At 40.6% G+C, this 15,613-nt stretch overlaps 1 protein-coding gene across 1 annotated transcript in view; it reads left to right on the top strand.

Moving 5' to 3' along the window:
* Positions 1-15,402, top strand: part of KCNK10 (potassium two pore domain channel subfamily K member 10) — a 103,408-nt gene extending 88,006 nt beyond the window's left edge. The window contains exons 5-7 of the mRNA XM_007055931.3: positions 2,328-2,514; positions 5,526-5,668; positions 8,155-15,402. Of these exons, the coding sequence (XP_007055993.1) occupies positions 2,328-2,514; positions 5,526-5,668; positions 8,155-8,778 (954 nt within the window). The 3' untranslated portion in view covers positions 8,779-15,402. The remainder of the gene's footprint in view (positions 1-2,327; positions 2,515-5,525; positions 5,669-8,154) is intronic.
* Positions 15,403-15,613: the final 211 nt, after the last annotated feature.

Below are 15,613 nucleotides of genomic sequence, written 5' to 3'. Positions count from 1 at the left end.
ATCAGGCCGGATGGCTCTCCATCCAGTTGTGTGGTGCACATCACCTTTATATGAACGAATGGTCATTTTTCATTTCTCTTAAAAACCTTTGGCTGTGTTTATTGTCCATGAAATTGAGAGACTTATAATGCTGGCTTGAACAAGCAGATGTCCCAAGTGTTTCCTGGTACTGATCTATAACTCCCCGCATTCCAGTTTTGGTCCTATCATAAGCAGAGACTGCATTGTCACTCACATTGAAATGCATGCTGATGTGGATATATGGGGACTAGGGAGAGAAGCACCATACTTAAGTTTACTTTACTAATATTACGTAGCTGTTCTAAAGCACTTTTTAGCCAAGGATCTCCAAGTAGTTTACAAACATTGCTCAAGCCTCAGAACCTTCAGTGTGAGGGAGGGAAGTGTTGTTATTCCCTTTTTATATCTGGGGAAACTAAGGCACAGAGCATTTAAGTGACTTGCCCAACTTGCAGTCACCAAGCTGGGAAATAAACCTTAAAGTCTTTTGCATGGGGCAAGTTTGAATCAAGGTCTTCCAGGTTAAAGGCTAGTGCTCAAATCCATTGCACCAGTTAACTTTCAGATGTTCCCCTTCTAGCCCATGCCATATCAGCTATACGTCATACAAAACACTACAAAGTGGAATCCTGCAATTCTGGGTTTATCTCAGTGAGAAATAATTCCTGATGAAGTTATGTCAGATTTTAATGTTTTCAGAAAGCTCCTCAAAGCAAAATAATTCCTCAAAGGAAAAAAATAGAGAGTAAGTTTGAATACTCTTGCATTGTTTATCTGCCTGGTGCTTGAATAATGATTTTTTTTCAGGTTTTGCATTGGATTAGTCATGTTCACTGTAATCTTTTTCTGTTAGCTCTCTGAAAAAAGACAAAACATAAACACAAGTGTTCAGAAAAATAACCGAGGGGAAGAATAGCATATAATATCTGTTTTAAAATGGCATTTATGAGACATAATGTATTTAGGCTACTACCTGGGTGTTGTCTGCTGTGTCTTATATTCAGGCAACCTTTCACAATTCAACTTTGCAGGCTCCAACTTTGCTGACTCCTTCCGAGAAGTGCAATAGTGCTGTGCCCTGGCTGCTTAGACTGGTAATTGTCCAGTTCAGTCCATAGCCTCTAGGGGTATTATAAAGACAGTTTCTGAAACCTTATTTCCTTTCTAGATGATCTAATTTGAAATGAGATCTCAATTCTGGGTTAAGGCACATAGTTTGGAGAACTAATTTGAAAACATGTAATATACAACTTGACCTCCACATTCCCTCTCCAGGATAAACACATGAAATTTAAGTTGGAGTTTAAAATAATCTACAATAGACCAGTAGTTCCCAGATTTCTCGGGCTATTGTACCAAATTCTGAGTTCATTTATAGCATGGTAAATTTGGAACAATTGCACTGAAGTCAACAGAGTTTAACTGTTGAGATAACTGAAATCAGACTCTTGACCCAGTGACCTCAACTTTATCAACCAGGGTTGAAAAAATTAATATTACATCACTGATGTAGTATTTAATTCACGGCTGCTAGAGCGTTCTTTCTCTCCCTGCTTCAAGGCTCAACAGAATAGTTTTACGCAGGTGCCCATGCAGTGTTGCCAGCTCTCACAATGTATCTAGTGTTTTACTTGGAGCCACATCTCTTGGAGTCAGGGGATTACATGAGAATTCCAGCCTTCATTAAAAAAAATAGTGAGTTTCTAGTCCTTGTGGTTGTTGTGAAAATCTAGAAAATGTGACCTGAGTGCACCCTAAAGGCTCAGAAATCAAATTAAAAGACCCCCCTCAGAGTATTATTATTTAAAAATTTTGTGATTTTTTAAGCCAATTTTATGATTTTTTTACACCTGACTCATGATTTCTGATTGCTTGGGCTTGACAATACTGGTATTGTGTGTGTGTGTGTGCGCGCGCATGTATGTATGTACTCCCCATTAATTTTTCTGATCCTGCAATGGATCCTTAGCTACTCCAAGTCACAATCTGATTTGCTCTGGGATGTGGAGCCCTCCAAGCTTCATGTAGGTTAGCACACATGCCACTGACTGGGAAATAGGGAGCAGCATTGCACTGGAGCCAAGCACAGAGGGTAGATGTTGTGGAGAGGTTCAGCCTAAAATAGATCAGAAAAGGCAGAAGTACCAGGACCAGCAGCAGCAACAGTGCTTTGGGGCACAACAAGGATTGTTTTTAGGGGCTTGCTTACACGACCACTCCTGCAATATATGTTAAAATCAAGAACTGTGGGAAAATGTCAATAATCTATCAAAAATGCGTTGTCTCTTGTTGTTTCCCTTTTCTAGAAAAAACAAGTGAGTCAGACAAAGATCCGGGTGATCTCCACTATCCTCTTCATCCTGGCAGGGTGCATTGTCTTTGTGACCATCCCTGCAGTCATTTTCAAACAGATTGAAGGATGGACAGCTTTGGAGTCCATTTACTTTGTGGTCATCACTCTGACCACAGTTGGCTTTGGGGATTTTGTAGCAGGTAAGTAATCTGAGCATTGAAATGTCATCCTCAGTCTAGTGACACCGGGTAGAAGTGCCTCGGCTCTGACACATTTTTTCTAAGGTGCATAGCAGGCTTTTAAAAACACGTTGAATTCCACTGAAAATGATTCTGAATGTCTTCATCTGTGTCACTGTGCAACTGACAAATAACAACATAGCAGTACAAGCTAATTTAAAATCCAGGTGCCTAGCCATCTGACGAGCGCAAGCTCTGAGCAGTGTAAGCAAAGCGAGTTATCTTCCTCTTGGAACCTCTTACTGTCCTTTATCATGCTATACATTATGCATGAATGAAATTAATTTCCTATTGAATTCAAGACATCTGAATTGTATTAGTGCCTTTTGCATCACACTGATAAAGGCCTTAATAGGTGAAACAAGTAGCTAAGGGGATGCACTGCTGAGACTTTCCCATTGGATGACCATGTGGGAGCATCTGTGAGCTGTGCTGTCCAGTACAGCTGATAGCTGCTGTAAGAGGAGCATAGCTTCCACTGCATGAGCTGTAGCTTTCTAGGAGGCAGCTTGCAGGATTTTACTCTCTAATCTTGACAGAAATTTTGACACTGCAGCCATCCCATTAAGGGAAACTAACATTAGAAGTGAAATGGGACTAAGGGAATGTGCATTTGAGTGTCATGTGGATATGGTGTACTTTCTGGGATGAGTACAGTCCTAAACAGGTACCATAAATATTCAGCCCCGTCAATTACCAGCAAAGGGGCTGTCCTGGGATTGGTGGTCACAGCAGCTTTGCTGAGGAAAAGGTGGTTAGAAACCGAGAGGCATCTGTTCTCCCATTAGTATGTGAATTCCGTTCCCATTAATGTTTACTGGCTTTAACAAATGTGTTGAGACGAGGATGGATCCCTGTGTTGCAAAGAGATGTACTATGCAATTGTCCTGTTATTTCCCATTACACCAATGAAATCTGAGTGAGTTAAAACAATTCAAATTCAACCAGTTGGTGACCAGTTTGCTTGCTAAAAGTTGTTCTTTTATAAACAGTCCCCTCACCTTCCCTTTCTTATTTTGGTAGGGAAGACATGAGTTATCTGTGCAGATGGGCCTGAATCAAACCCCAGATCTGAATACACCTGAACTATGGGAAAATTCAGATCCAGATCTGAATTTTTTGACTTTGGTCCATCTTTAACTATTTGAATGTGAAGAATAATGGATAGCAGAATCCACTGATGGTTGGGTTTTTGTGGTATCATAAGAAGGTAACCAAAGAAATGTGGGTGTTTCACAATATTTTTCCTGGGTCTGTGGAACTTTCCCTTCCTCACTGTTTTTTTTTTAAAGAAATTTAATTCTAAAATATTAGCTCTTTAAATCTAAAAAAAAAATAAAAAAATTGTCTGACAGCTAAGATGGCCTGAAGAATAAAATCCATAATTTTTCAGCAGCCCACGGCTGGTGTTCTACTAGAGCCAAATGGAATGTAACCCAAAAGCCTCAAGGATGATCTCATGATAGGAGTGCTGGAGCAGGAGGCAGGAGATTTGCGGTTTATTTTGGTTCTGCCACAGATTTCCTGTGAGACTGTGAGGAAGACTCTTTAATCGCTCCCTTTCTCAGTTTCCTCATCTGTAAAATGGGGATAAAGATACACTCCTATGAGGTAAAGTAATAACAAGGGAACTGCACTGATTTATGCCATCTGAGAATTTGGTCCAGTGTCTCTGTAAACTGGAAAAAGCGTTTGCTGTTGCTGAACACAGTGGAAAATCTGATAGGCTGGGAAAAGTAGTGTGCCACTCCATTCATTGCCCAGCTATTTAGTGTGACAGACCACAGCGATCCACTTGATAGAAAGCTTCCACTGGGACATGTATGACCAGAATGGCCTCATTGAACTATAGCAATGACAGCCCCCACCTCCCTCTGGTTCACAGTTCACATGGTGGAGGACTGGAAAGGCAAAGTGATTCAGAGTGTGTATGAAGAGAGATTAGAATCAAAACAATATTTGGGTCCCTGCCAGCACCTGAATGCCTGGGCTTTCAAGGGAGTATTCAATCACTGTGAGTACACTCATGCTCAGGCCGGGTAAAACTCATTGTAAGGGCTCATTAGAATGTATCAGATTGCAAACAGCCTGTAAAAGCTCAGGGGAAAAACATTCAATTGTAGCATGGGTTGTTAGTGGGGAAAAAATCCTGTATTTTGTCTATGGCTATAAACATATAGATGTATAACACTGGAGTGCGTCTTCCTTAAATAAATTGAAATATGCTAATTATTGGCCAAAATGTAAAACAGGAAAATTAGATTCTGTATCTGGATTGAAACTGTTGAAGATAAAACAGAAAATATAACAAGTGAAGAGCCCAAATCCAAACTCTGGATCTAGATGGCCCTGAATAGTCAGAAGGGTCCCTCTTTCTAGACTGGATCAGGTCAAATCTGCAGATCCAAACAGGCCCCAGCTTTATGGAAGTTGAGCTCCTGATTCAAATATGATGTTTCAGGTTGGGCTCATGTGTAGAATTTAGTTAAATGTGCTTCAGATCAAAATATTTTCCATAATGTATATTCTACAGGGGGTGCTTTTACTGGTCTATCACTGTTTTAAATATAGTGTGTGGTATATCAGAAAATGATATTCTCTACCTGTATTAGGCTTAGTCTTTGAAAAATTGTTTGTGCCCTTAAACAAGCATTAAAACTGGGGATCCAGTACCTTCCTCCACAATATTATTCAATGTAAAGAAAAAACTCACAGAATATTCTGACCAGCCACACAGCAGCAGAATATTAAACCATTTTAGGAAGGGTCTCAGTTTAGGAAGGGATTTGGCGATTCCAGCTGTTTCTCAGACCAGACAAACTTGTAGTCATTTTGTAGGACAGAAGGAAGCTGCTAATGAGAACCAGGAAATACTTTCATGAGTTTCCATGAATTGTAGAAGGCCTGGTGTTAAATATTTTTGCCATCTCATGGTTCCTACACATGAACAGAACCATGTATGCTTATTTCAGGGGGAAATACTGATATCCATTATCGGGAGTGGTACAAGCCCTTAGTCTGGTTTTGGATCCTCGTCGGCCTTGCCTACTTTGCTGCTGTCCTGAGTATGATTGGAGACTGGCTAAGAGTTCTATCCAAGAAGACAAAAGAAGAGGTATGCTGCTAGTTGATCAATGATTTATCACTTTATAAGAGAATTTTAAATGCCCGATCACTGCTAGCCAGGGAGGGAGGGTCCCTTATTTGAACCAATGCAAAATAATCCCTTTTATTTACCCTGTTGGCTGCTTCTTTTCAAGCCTCTTCCTTTTTTGTATTCTAGCGTGTGACTTAATGGCTCTGATCTCTTGATCCCTTAATGAGAGAGGGAGAAAAAAAGGAATTGACTGAATCAGACTCTATGTCGTTAGTATTATAGCCCTATAGAGATCGCATGATATTAGAATTTATAGCACTATCATTATGGGAAAAGAGAAGAGAGCCTCCACCACAAAATTAGAAATTGGCCACAAAATCAGGATCCAGAATTTAATTTCCTCTCACTTGCAAAGGACTGGGGATTCATAGATTTTTTTTTTTTAGGCGTGACCATTATGATTGTCTAGTCTGGCCTCCTGTATAACACAGGCCAACATACTATTTCACCCAGTAATTCCTACATTAAGCCCAAAACTTCTGTTTGAGGTATAGCATATCTTTTATATTTGACCCCAGGGTTTGGTTCAGCACATTATAAAGCAAGAGTCAAACTTTAATCTGGGTGGATTTTGAACCGTCCTTCTCCCAAATTCAGGGATAGTGGTTCAGAGTCCGGGTTTGGGTTCAGACCCATCTCTGCTAAAAACAAAGTAGCAATGTCAGAAAGATACTTTAAAAAAATGGAGGAAACTTTAGCCACTTTTGGCAAGAGCAGTTGGTGTCCTAGTACCACTTGCCCTTGGTTAATTTCAACCAAATCACTGTCCTCCACAGTTCATGGGGAAGGGAAAACAATATACTAGTGACTCACTAATAATCAGGGTGGAAAGTGAGGGTAGCTGCCTTGGTTCCAGCATTATGCTGTGATTAATTAGCATAATGTGATTAATTTCACCCCTCCTACACCCCAACAAATTCTACTTTGGCAGATTAGTTAGAGAATGCATAACCAACAAGTTGTTTGCCAAATTAGTACTGCTGTTCATTATCAAGAGTTATTTGTGAAGTCAGCTGAGTTACCTGAGGCCAAATGTGTCTCTGGTGCATCTCCAAGGATGTATCCAAAGTGAGATACATCATGGAAGAATTTGGTTTGTGTTGGTGGGCTGATCAGATGTGATATCAGCTGAAATCTATTCTATTCTTTTCAAGTTGGACCTTGGGAAAGGCCTGGATGGGCTGCAACATCAGCTATTAATTTTTCTCTCTTTTTTCTGTGTCAGAAGAAATATTTGTACAACACAGTAGCTATGTGAGCTCCCTATTCCTAAGTCATTATTCTGCATTCATGTACCTGTAGCTAGAAACATAACATAACAATAAATCACTGAGGGACATTTGAATGGAACTGTATGGCTCCTTGAAGCACCCACAGAGAATTTCCCAAGTGTTTTCAATCCTCGTGCTTTGGGAAACAAACTGATCAGCTGCTGGCATTTGGAAGAAATTACCAAATGCTTCAGTCTTTAATGGGAAGTGTAAAAATCTCCATAATTCACTTGAACTGCCCAAATACTATATACCAAAGTATATAGTATTTGGGCAGTTCAAGTGAATTATGGAGATTTTTACACTTCCCATTAAAGACTGAAGCATTTGGTAATTTCTGAGACAGGATACCAGACTAGATGGACCATAAGTCTCTTCCAGTATTTAAAATAATTGAATAAGAATATAGATTTTACCTAAATTAATTACTGCAGGGTTCAATACAGAACCTTCAGTGGGATTGCACAGGTGTAATTGTGATCACAGTTTGGGAAATAGGTCTATATATAATTATGTTTATTACTTCTCAGTTATTAAAGACCTCAAAGCCTCATTTGGAAAAATGCTTGGTTGCTGATGGTTCTTTGAGTTGCCTGTCTACCTGATGAGTGCACAGAGATTACCAATCAGTGGTTTTATTGTTTCCCTAATGAAGAAAGGATTGGTAAGAGTGTGAGAGTATCTTTCTAACATTCAAGCTGGACATAAAATGTCAACTGGTGGTAGCCAAATGAGAGAAGATAAACAACTTATCTATGTGGGGTACAAGTTGTTAGCCAGTCTAGACTAAGGGCTTGTCTACACTGGCACTTTACAGTGCTGCAACTTTCTCGCTCAGGAGTGTGAAAAAACACCCCCCTGAGCGCAGCAAGTTTCAGCGCTGTAAAGCGCCAGCGTAGACGTGTACCAGCGCTGGGAGCTACAGCCCTCGTGGATGCGGCAGTGCTTTAGTGTTGCCAGTGTAGACTAGCCCATAGTATAATTAAAGTTGAGCCTGTTGCTACCACTGCCAACTTTTGGGGAAGTTTGGAGCAGGCTCTGGCTCCAGATGTAGACTTTTCAGCTCTGACCAATCTCTAATTCTATGACATACAGTAAGAATGAGTGTTATTATTCTACAGTGAGAATTTCTCTCTTTCCTTAGCATGTTTTTGTTTGTTTGTTTTCCGGAAGGTTGGTGAAATAAAAGCCCACGCAGCTGAATGGAAAGCTAACGTGACTGCTGAGTTCAGGGAAACCCGGAGGCGGCTCAGCGTGGAGATCCATGACAAGCTTCAGAGGGCAGCCACCATTCGGAGCATGGAACGTAGGCGCCTAGGGCTGGACCAGAGGGCCCACTCACTGGATATGCTCTCTCCAGAGAAACGCTCTGTCTTCGCTGCCTTGGAGACGGGACGCTTCAAGGCCTCATCTCAGGAAAGCATCAACAACAGACCTAACAACCTGCGCCTTAAAGGGACAGAACAGCTCAACAAGCATGGGCAGGGGTCATCTGAGGACAACATCATCAACAAGTTTGGCTCCTCGTCCAAGCTGACCAAAAGGAAAAACAAAGACCTGAAAAAGTGCATCCCCGAGGATGTGCGGAAAATTTATGAGACCTTCCGACACCTCTCCTTGGATGAAGAGAAGAAGGAAGAGGAGACTGAGAAGATGTGTAACTCAGAGAACTCTTCTAGCACAGCTATCCTGACCAATTGTATTCAGCAACATTTGGACCTGGAAAATGGAACCATCCCCACTGAAACCAAAGAAAGGGAACATGAAAACAAAACATTACTTGAAGACAGAAATTAAATGTAAAAGATGCTTGACTTTAATTAACTTATGTTAGTGTTTTTATATACATACATATATATATATTGAGACACGTGCCTTACACAGACTCCTTATTCAGTCTGAATTACATAGCATCGAAGAATATTTCACTGTGCCATAATGACTGAAGCTTGCTCTGCCAAAATGAATCAGAAACACAGCACTGGAGAATGGCAACAGAAAGCAACACATGGAGAACTTCAGCCTGTGTACAATTACAGTGGCAAAATGCAAAGGGAGAAACTTACCATGGCAATACAACTGGAGTGCTACCAGCATGGCATAATGTTTGCAAAGGACAGCTATGTTAGAAGAACCCGTGGGAGGGTGAAGAAAGAGGCGGGAACTGTGTGTCTTTTAAATTGATCATGGCTTCACTGAGCCGCCCACTGGCGATTGAAAAGAGGAGAAATGATTGGGATGAACTAGCAACTTTCAATCAGGCTGAGGTTACATTTTGGCACGTGATCCAAGCTAGATTTTTTTTTTTTCATTTTAAAAATCAGATGCATTATCTTTCTAAACTCCAAAAGCATGTCCCTGGACTTGGAAGCCAGTTGGACATTGGTTGTGAAATCAAGGCAAACATATTGAAGGATGTAATTGCTTTTTTCATTTAAAAAAAAATACAAAAATATGAAAAAAAATTTCCTTTCCCTCAGAGGAAATATCTGATATAAACTCGCAAATACTTAATAAAAAGCAAGTTCAAACACTACATGGTTTAAAAGGGGGTGGGGGGGAAGATATATACAATGTTTTGCTTGACGCATCAAATAGTGGGCCAATTTTTTAAAAATTTTCTTGTTCACACTTTATATCACTGAAGGAAGTTCAGTTTTAATGCTGTAATACTACAAAGACTGAAAGAAAGCTATAGTCTTTGCATGATGTCAGCAACTGGCTGTTTTCTGTAGCTGAATTGGAATTTTAAAGAATAGACTTAAGAGCATTTACAATACTAAAATGAGGACCAGAGCAACCTTAGAATCTCAGGGCTGTATGTCCCTTTTGGTGGGTTAGGGTTTAGACAGGAGCTGGTCATACCCTCCAAAAACAAACAAACAAAAAAAAAAAACCCCAAACAAAACAAAACAAAAAAAGAAAATAACCAACAAAAAACTAAAAAACAGAAGATGATAAAATACGATGGAAATATTTTAAGTGCTTATAGCTTTAAGTGCCATTAACACCATCTTACTTTGTAACTTTTAAAATAAGTATTTTGATTAATTTATTTGATTTCTTTCCCTTTCAGTTTATTTTCTTTGTTCGATATTCACTTTCTCAAGTCACTTTTCTCAATAGACTCTGAACACAACTCTGTGTGTTTTGAGACAAACAATGAAACACAACCAAACTGTGAGAGTTTTGTATCTGTTGCTGTGACTGGATGTGCGAATATGAGAAGCACAAATGTCCCCAGACTTCAGAATGAACATTAAGAGAAAAGACTGTGAAATAATTCTTGGGAACTGCAAACAACACTAAGGCCTGGTGCATTCAGTGTGTATGTGAGGCACTGCTTGCCATTACAAATGAGAGGTTTTTGCACGCTGGAAATGAGACATACATAATTGCACAACTTATCCTCCCCAAACCCCACCTCTTCACAAAATCCTCAAATTGCCCTTCATGCAAAGTACTCTAATTCTAACAGCATTCCTTGTAGGCTGCCAAAGTAAATGTGGTGTTAGGCTCCAGACACATTTTGAGCCTTGCTGGCTATTCATACAACCAAGCACTTCCCAGGCATGCAGGCAAAGATTTTCAAAAGTGTGTGCCAATAACTGTCTGCACAAAAATGCAAACATAATTTATGTTTGCATTTTCTGAGATATCACATGCAAATAGACACTCAAACATTTGACTGGTCATTTGCATACACAGTTACCATGGCTGTGAATACGTACATGGTAATTGCACATGAAAATGATTAGTGTGCATATTAGCATATGCAGTTATTTGTGCACAATTTGCAACACTGAGCTAAAAGTCACTGCTGCAGGAGGCAAAAGGAACTCTGAGTATGTCCTTCCCCTACAGATTCACAGCACCTGAAAAATTGTGTTCTAACTCAATTTGGTTATGAAAACCAGCTGTCCTAGAATTAAGGATGAAACATCACTGGTTGAGAAATTGCAGTAATTTCAGACTGGTTTAGCCCAATAAGATCAAGTAAAAATTGGATTTTGCTTAGTCCCCGATGAATCTGTTAAGATACAGGCCTAGATTCTGGCTTGTGTGGAGGAGCCTTTCTCTGTAGCCAGAGGCCTCAGGAAGCACTGTGGCTGGTTCAGCTGGAATTCCTCCTGGAGGCTCCAATGGTGCACATATCAGAGCAGCATCTTTGCCACCCTTTGAATGGGTGCAGTGTGCACTCCCTTCTCTGACAGATCAGTGCTGAGGAGATAGGACCATGGCCATGCTCAAATCCCAGACCTCCTCGCTACAGGGAGCAGGGTCTAGCCAAGGAATGCAAGTGCTTTTGCCCTCCTCCCACTCTTGTGGACACATGTGGGAGCTGAACTGAATGTGGGCCATAATCAGGATTCTGACATTCACAATGCCACTTGCAAACAAATCCCTTGTTATCTCATTCTGAAATAAGTCGTATCATATTGTGTTAGCTATGTAGGTCCCAAATAGCTGAATCACACAGGACTCTGTATCTGGACTCACTAATGTTTATGTTTTTCAGATCTGGGGTTTTATGGAGTTAGGAACTAGCTGCAAAAGTCAGATCTGGGTTTGGATTCCAGACAAGGTTAAGGGACGTTCAGATCTGGATCCTTGTCTAATTAAAGTGCTGTCTTGAAAGCCTATATTGCACTTTATTTGTTCACTTTGCTGGAACTGAAGGAGGATTCCAAAAGCATAGAGTACAGATGTAGCAATTCATCTTGCTTAGCAAGTGTAAAAAGACAGTAACATCCCCAGTCTGATCTCTCCCCTAAACCATATAGTACGAGCTGTAGAAAAGCTTCCTGCATAGCTTCCCTGCAAATAAGAAATAAGAGTTAGTCCTACAAAGTGCATTTACACTGTGCAGGGTCAAGGAAAGTCAATGTCAGATCAGCCATTCTTTCGAGTACTGCCCTCCTCTTTTCCATGTGGTCAGGCAAACCGACAGTTTGGAGAAAGTCTGGAATGTACTTCAGCATAAATGCTTTAAATGAATGGAGGCAGTGTTTATTGGCCAAATTCAGACCTGGCGTAAGCAGGCGCAGCACTATTGAGAGAGAAGACTGGAGGGTCTAAAATGTATATTGCCTCTTTGATTCCACGAGCCTTTGTGTTTACTGTTCACGTTCTAACAGTGTCCATGTCTCCCCTCAGTTGCTGCGTAGCCAAGCTATACATAATTCCCCAACTGACATTTCATTAGGGACTGTCTTGGACATCTACTGGTTTTGAATGTTTTTGATCCAGGGACAAAGGGTGATCCAAGCTAAACTCCCAGTGAGATAGTAAGCAGAACACTAGATGACTTTTCACATGAAAGACATCGCCTCAAAAAATAGAGAACTCCATTCCCCACCCCTGTATTTGTGAAACTTGCTGAGAAAGCTGCCAGTCTTGTCTCTTAATAGGGATCCTCTCATCTGGTTGCTTTCATGGTCAGGCATTGCACATTAAATAGTTTAATGTAGATTATTTGGATGATGCGGTAGAGAGGGTGGCAGTGACTACACTGAAAGCCAGACTGACATTTCTAATCAGCTAATCTGAAGTCATAAAGTCCTAATTCACCTCTTCTTTTTTAAAGCACATCCCCTGTATGCAGCAGTTTGGGAAACTCTCTCAGTTGAAGCCTTGACTAGAAGCATGGCTAAAATCCCTGTTCTCTTGTTTTCATAACTATATAAAAGCTTTTAATGTCATTTCGGTGGAGTTGTTGCACTATTCTTGAATGTTTTAATAAAATATGGGCTGAACCAAACCCAAACCCATACCTTCAGGTTGCTGGTTCCCAGCAGCTTTCCCAGGTTTGGAAGAGCAAAGGAGTGATTTAAATCCACTTTGCTCCTTGCTGCTATACTGAGCACACCATGGCTAGACATGAGAATCTGGCCTTAAACTACTAAGGAAATTGATTGTCTTTAGCCACAGCCCCCAGATCCAGGAAGCCAAACCAACTGCATATTTTCCTACGTATTCTAGCCCGCTCTGCTCCAGTTTAAATTCACTCTTGTGCAGGAGGGTTCTGATGTTTCCCCCTGGAGATCCTGCTGAGACACTAATCATTGTTAGTATATTACAAGCGCCTGGATTGCCAGGTGGCTCCATTCTATTCCATCCCTGGCAGTATTTGCATGAGCATCTGGCTGTTTCGAGAAAGGGTTTTAACTTCATCCATGTGAGATTCTCCGTGGGGTTAATTCACACTTTCACAGATTATATGGGTTATTAGAAATAATACCTATAAATAAATGGTCATGATGATTTACGTTCATTTAATCCCATCCTGGGTGTTAGGGTGACATTATAAATCACTTGATCTTGTGCTGTCTGGGTTTATGATGTCTCCAGAAACTCTTGGTGGAGTTATGTGCTTGTTAAATCAGTGCAGCCCCTCCCTTGTTTTATAGGAGTATTGCTAAGTCAGGAGGAATCTTGCTCATGTCCATTTCTTACCCAACACCATCAATAAAATGTGGGCTGGAGCTGGAGCTTTCTGGGAGCAGCAGGGTCTTCCCTAAACCAGTGGATGTAAAGGAAATGAAAAGTAGGGCTGTGTATTTGGGTTGTGACAAACCCTGAGAAACCTTTCTCTGAATTTGTGTTTTTCTATACATTGTTTATGTGCTTTTTTGCTTCCAGGGCCCATTGATGGCACCAAAATAACATGAGATCTGCTTCCCAGGCTTTTTCCATCATCCAGGAAGAAAAATACCATGTAAAGACCAGAGTTTGCATTATTTAGCATATTATCCTGGAGAAACAACAGTGTCTCAGTGATGTACTTTCCAGGAACGTGCATGCCAGGATGTCACTTGGAGACTGGTTAATTCCCAGGATTTTGGGAGAGTCACTAGAGGTCTGTTGTGGCTTTGGACCTGCTATTTTTAAAACTCACCTGTGAGGTGTCACGCACACTTAATGGTATGGCATATCAGTAATAAATACAGCTCTGTAAGTGGGTCCTGAGGCAATAAAATACCCAGAGCAAAAAGGAAACACACACAGAAATCAACAGAGCTACCTGAAATGCAAAGATATTCCCCTAGTCCACAGCATGCAACTAAATAAAGAGGGAAAAGATCTTAGGCCCAGATCCTCATAGGTATTTAGGCGCCTAACTCCCATTGATTTCAATAGGAGTTAGTCACCTACATACCTTTGAGGATCTGAGCCTTAGTATCTTTCTATTCTCTTGTTCTCACTGTATTTCAATGATATGATACAAACACATAATCATGCTCGCAAATATTGCATCATATTATTGAAATCAGGTATTATCAAGGTGCCAGTGCTAATGTCAAGCTGGAATAATTTTAAAGGAGTAGAGACATAGTATAGCTGAGCTGGATCACACTGTATCAAATAAGTCACATTAATCACAGGTCCCATTCCACTGCTTGTGGGCACTCGCGAACAACGTGTGTTTTAAACGGTTGTAAATAAAACCCTGTGTGCATACACTTCGTACTAAAACATCTATGCAGTTTTTGTACGAAACTTAAATGGTGATGTCCCTTACCAAATGTAGGTTCACTTTAAATCTCTGTACTGTCCCATGGCAGTATGCAGGTCACATATCGGCCTAGTGTTCTCAGTCTGAAATATAGATGCTTCTTATTTCGCAGAAAAAGGACATCATTCTAGCAGGTCCCTGACTAGACAACTGGGCTTTGGCTTTCCACTTGGAGCTCCTGAAGGGTAAATCACTAGCAGGTTACCATCAATTTGTGGGTGTGTGAGAGAGAATATTTAGTCTCCAGAATCTATTCTGCCCATACACATTTCCTCCTCATAAGAGCTGTGAGCTTGAAGAGAAAAGCTTAAGGGCGCCTCACTTGATATGCAAACCAAATGTACCAGCCTTCAGTCTATCCCTTAGCTATTTCACAGATCCCAGAGTAACGAAGTATATTATCAGCTATTATTAGAAATGGGCAGGGTTGGCTCCTGGATTGGAACTGCCTCACAGTTTGAGTGGGTTCAGATCCAGTGTCCCAGTTTGGACCTTGTGATCGATCTGGGCTCAAATTGCAAAATTCAGATTCAGATGTAGGTTTGGACTGAATTTTGCCAGTATTCCAAAGGCGTTTCAGTCTGATGTTCTGGATTGGTGGACTGAGCCAAGAAGGTCTGATTTGGAGTTCTGAGATCTGGATTTGATGGTGACTTCCTTAGATTTTTGGGGGTATCTGCATGTGGGATTTGGATCCACTTTGTCTCTTTCTGGCCCATTTCAGGTTATAGTAATAATTAATAATTAAATACACTTGCAGAGATAGTCTACCTGTTTGCTTTTTCTCTCTCTTTCTGTAAGATTTCATGGTGCTTAGAAAGGCATTTTCAAAAAAGGGAGGAGTTCATAAATGTCATTAGCCAGGGTACCAAGCGGAATGTGCTTGTACCGTCTCAATAAGTTTTGCTGCTATTGTTTTTATTTTATGATGTAATGTTTTTCAATGATGGAAAAAAATTGCAACAAAGACCTTCTGGAGGCTACAAACACTTTTCCTGTTGTTCTTTCTTTCTCACTTGTTCAAACTAGCTCCTGGAAAAGACAGAGGTGCTGTGGTTAGGGCACTGATCTTCCTTTTGCATAGAGCTATGGAAATCAATGTGTAACTGAAATTAT

Source organism: Chelonia mydas, chromosome 6 (genome assembly GCF_015237465.2).
Source record: "Chelonia mydas isolate rCheMyd1 chromosome 6, rCheMyd1.pri.v2, whole genome shotgun sequence".
NCBI lineage: Eukaryota > Metazoa > Chordata > Testudines > Cheloniidae > Chelonia > Chelonia mydas.
The sequence above is the reverse complement of the archived record's forward strand: the minus strand, read 5'-3'. Positions and strand labels throughout refer to the sequence as shown.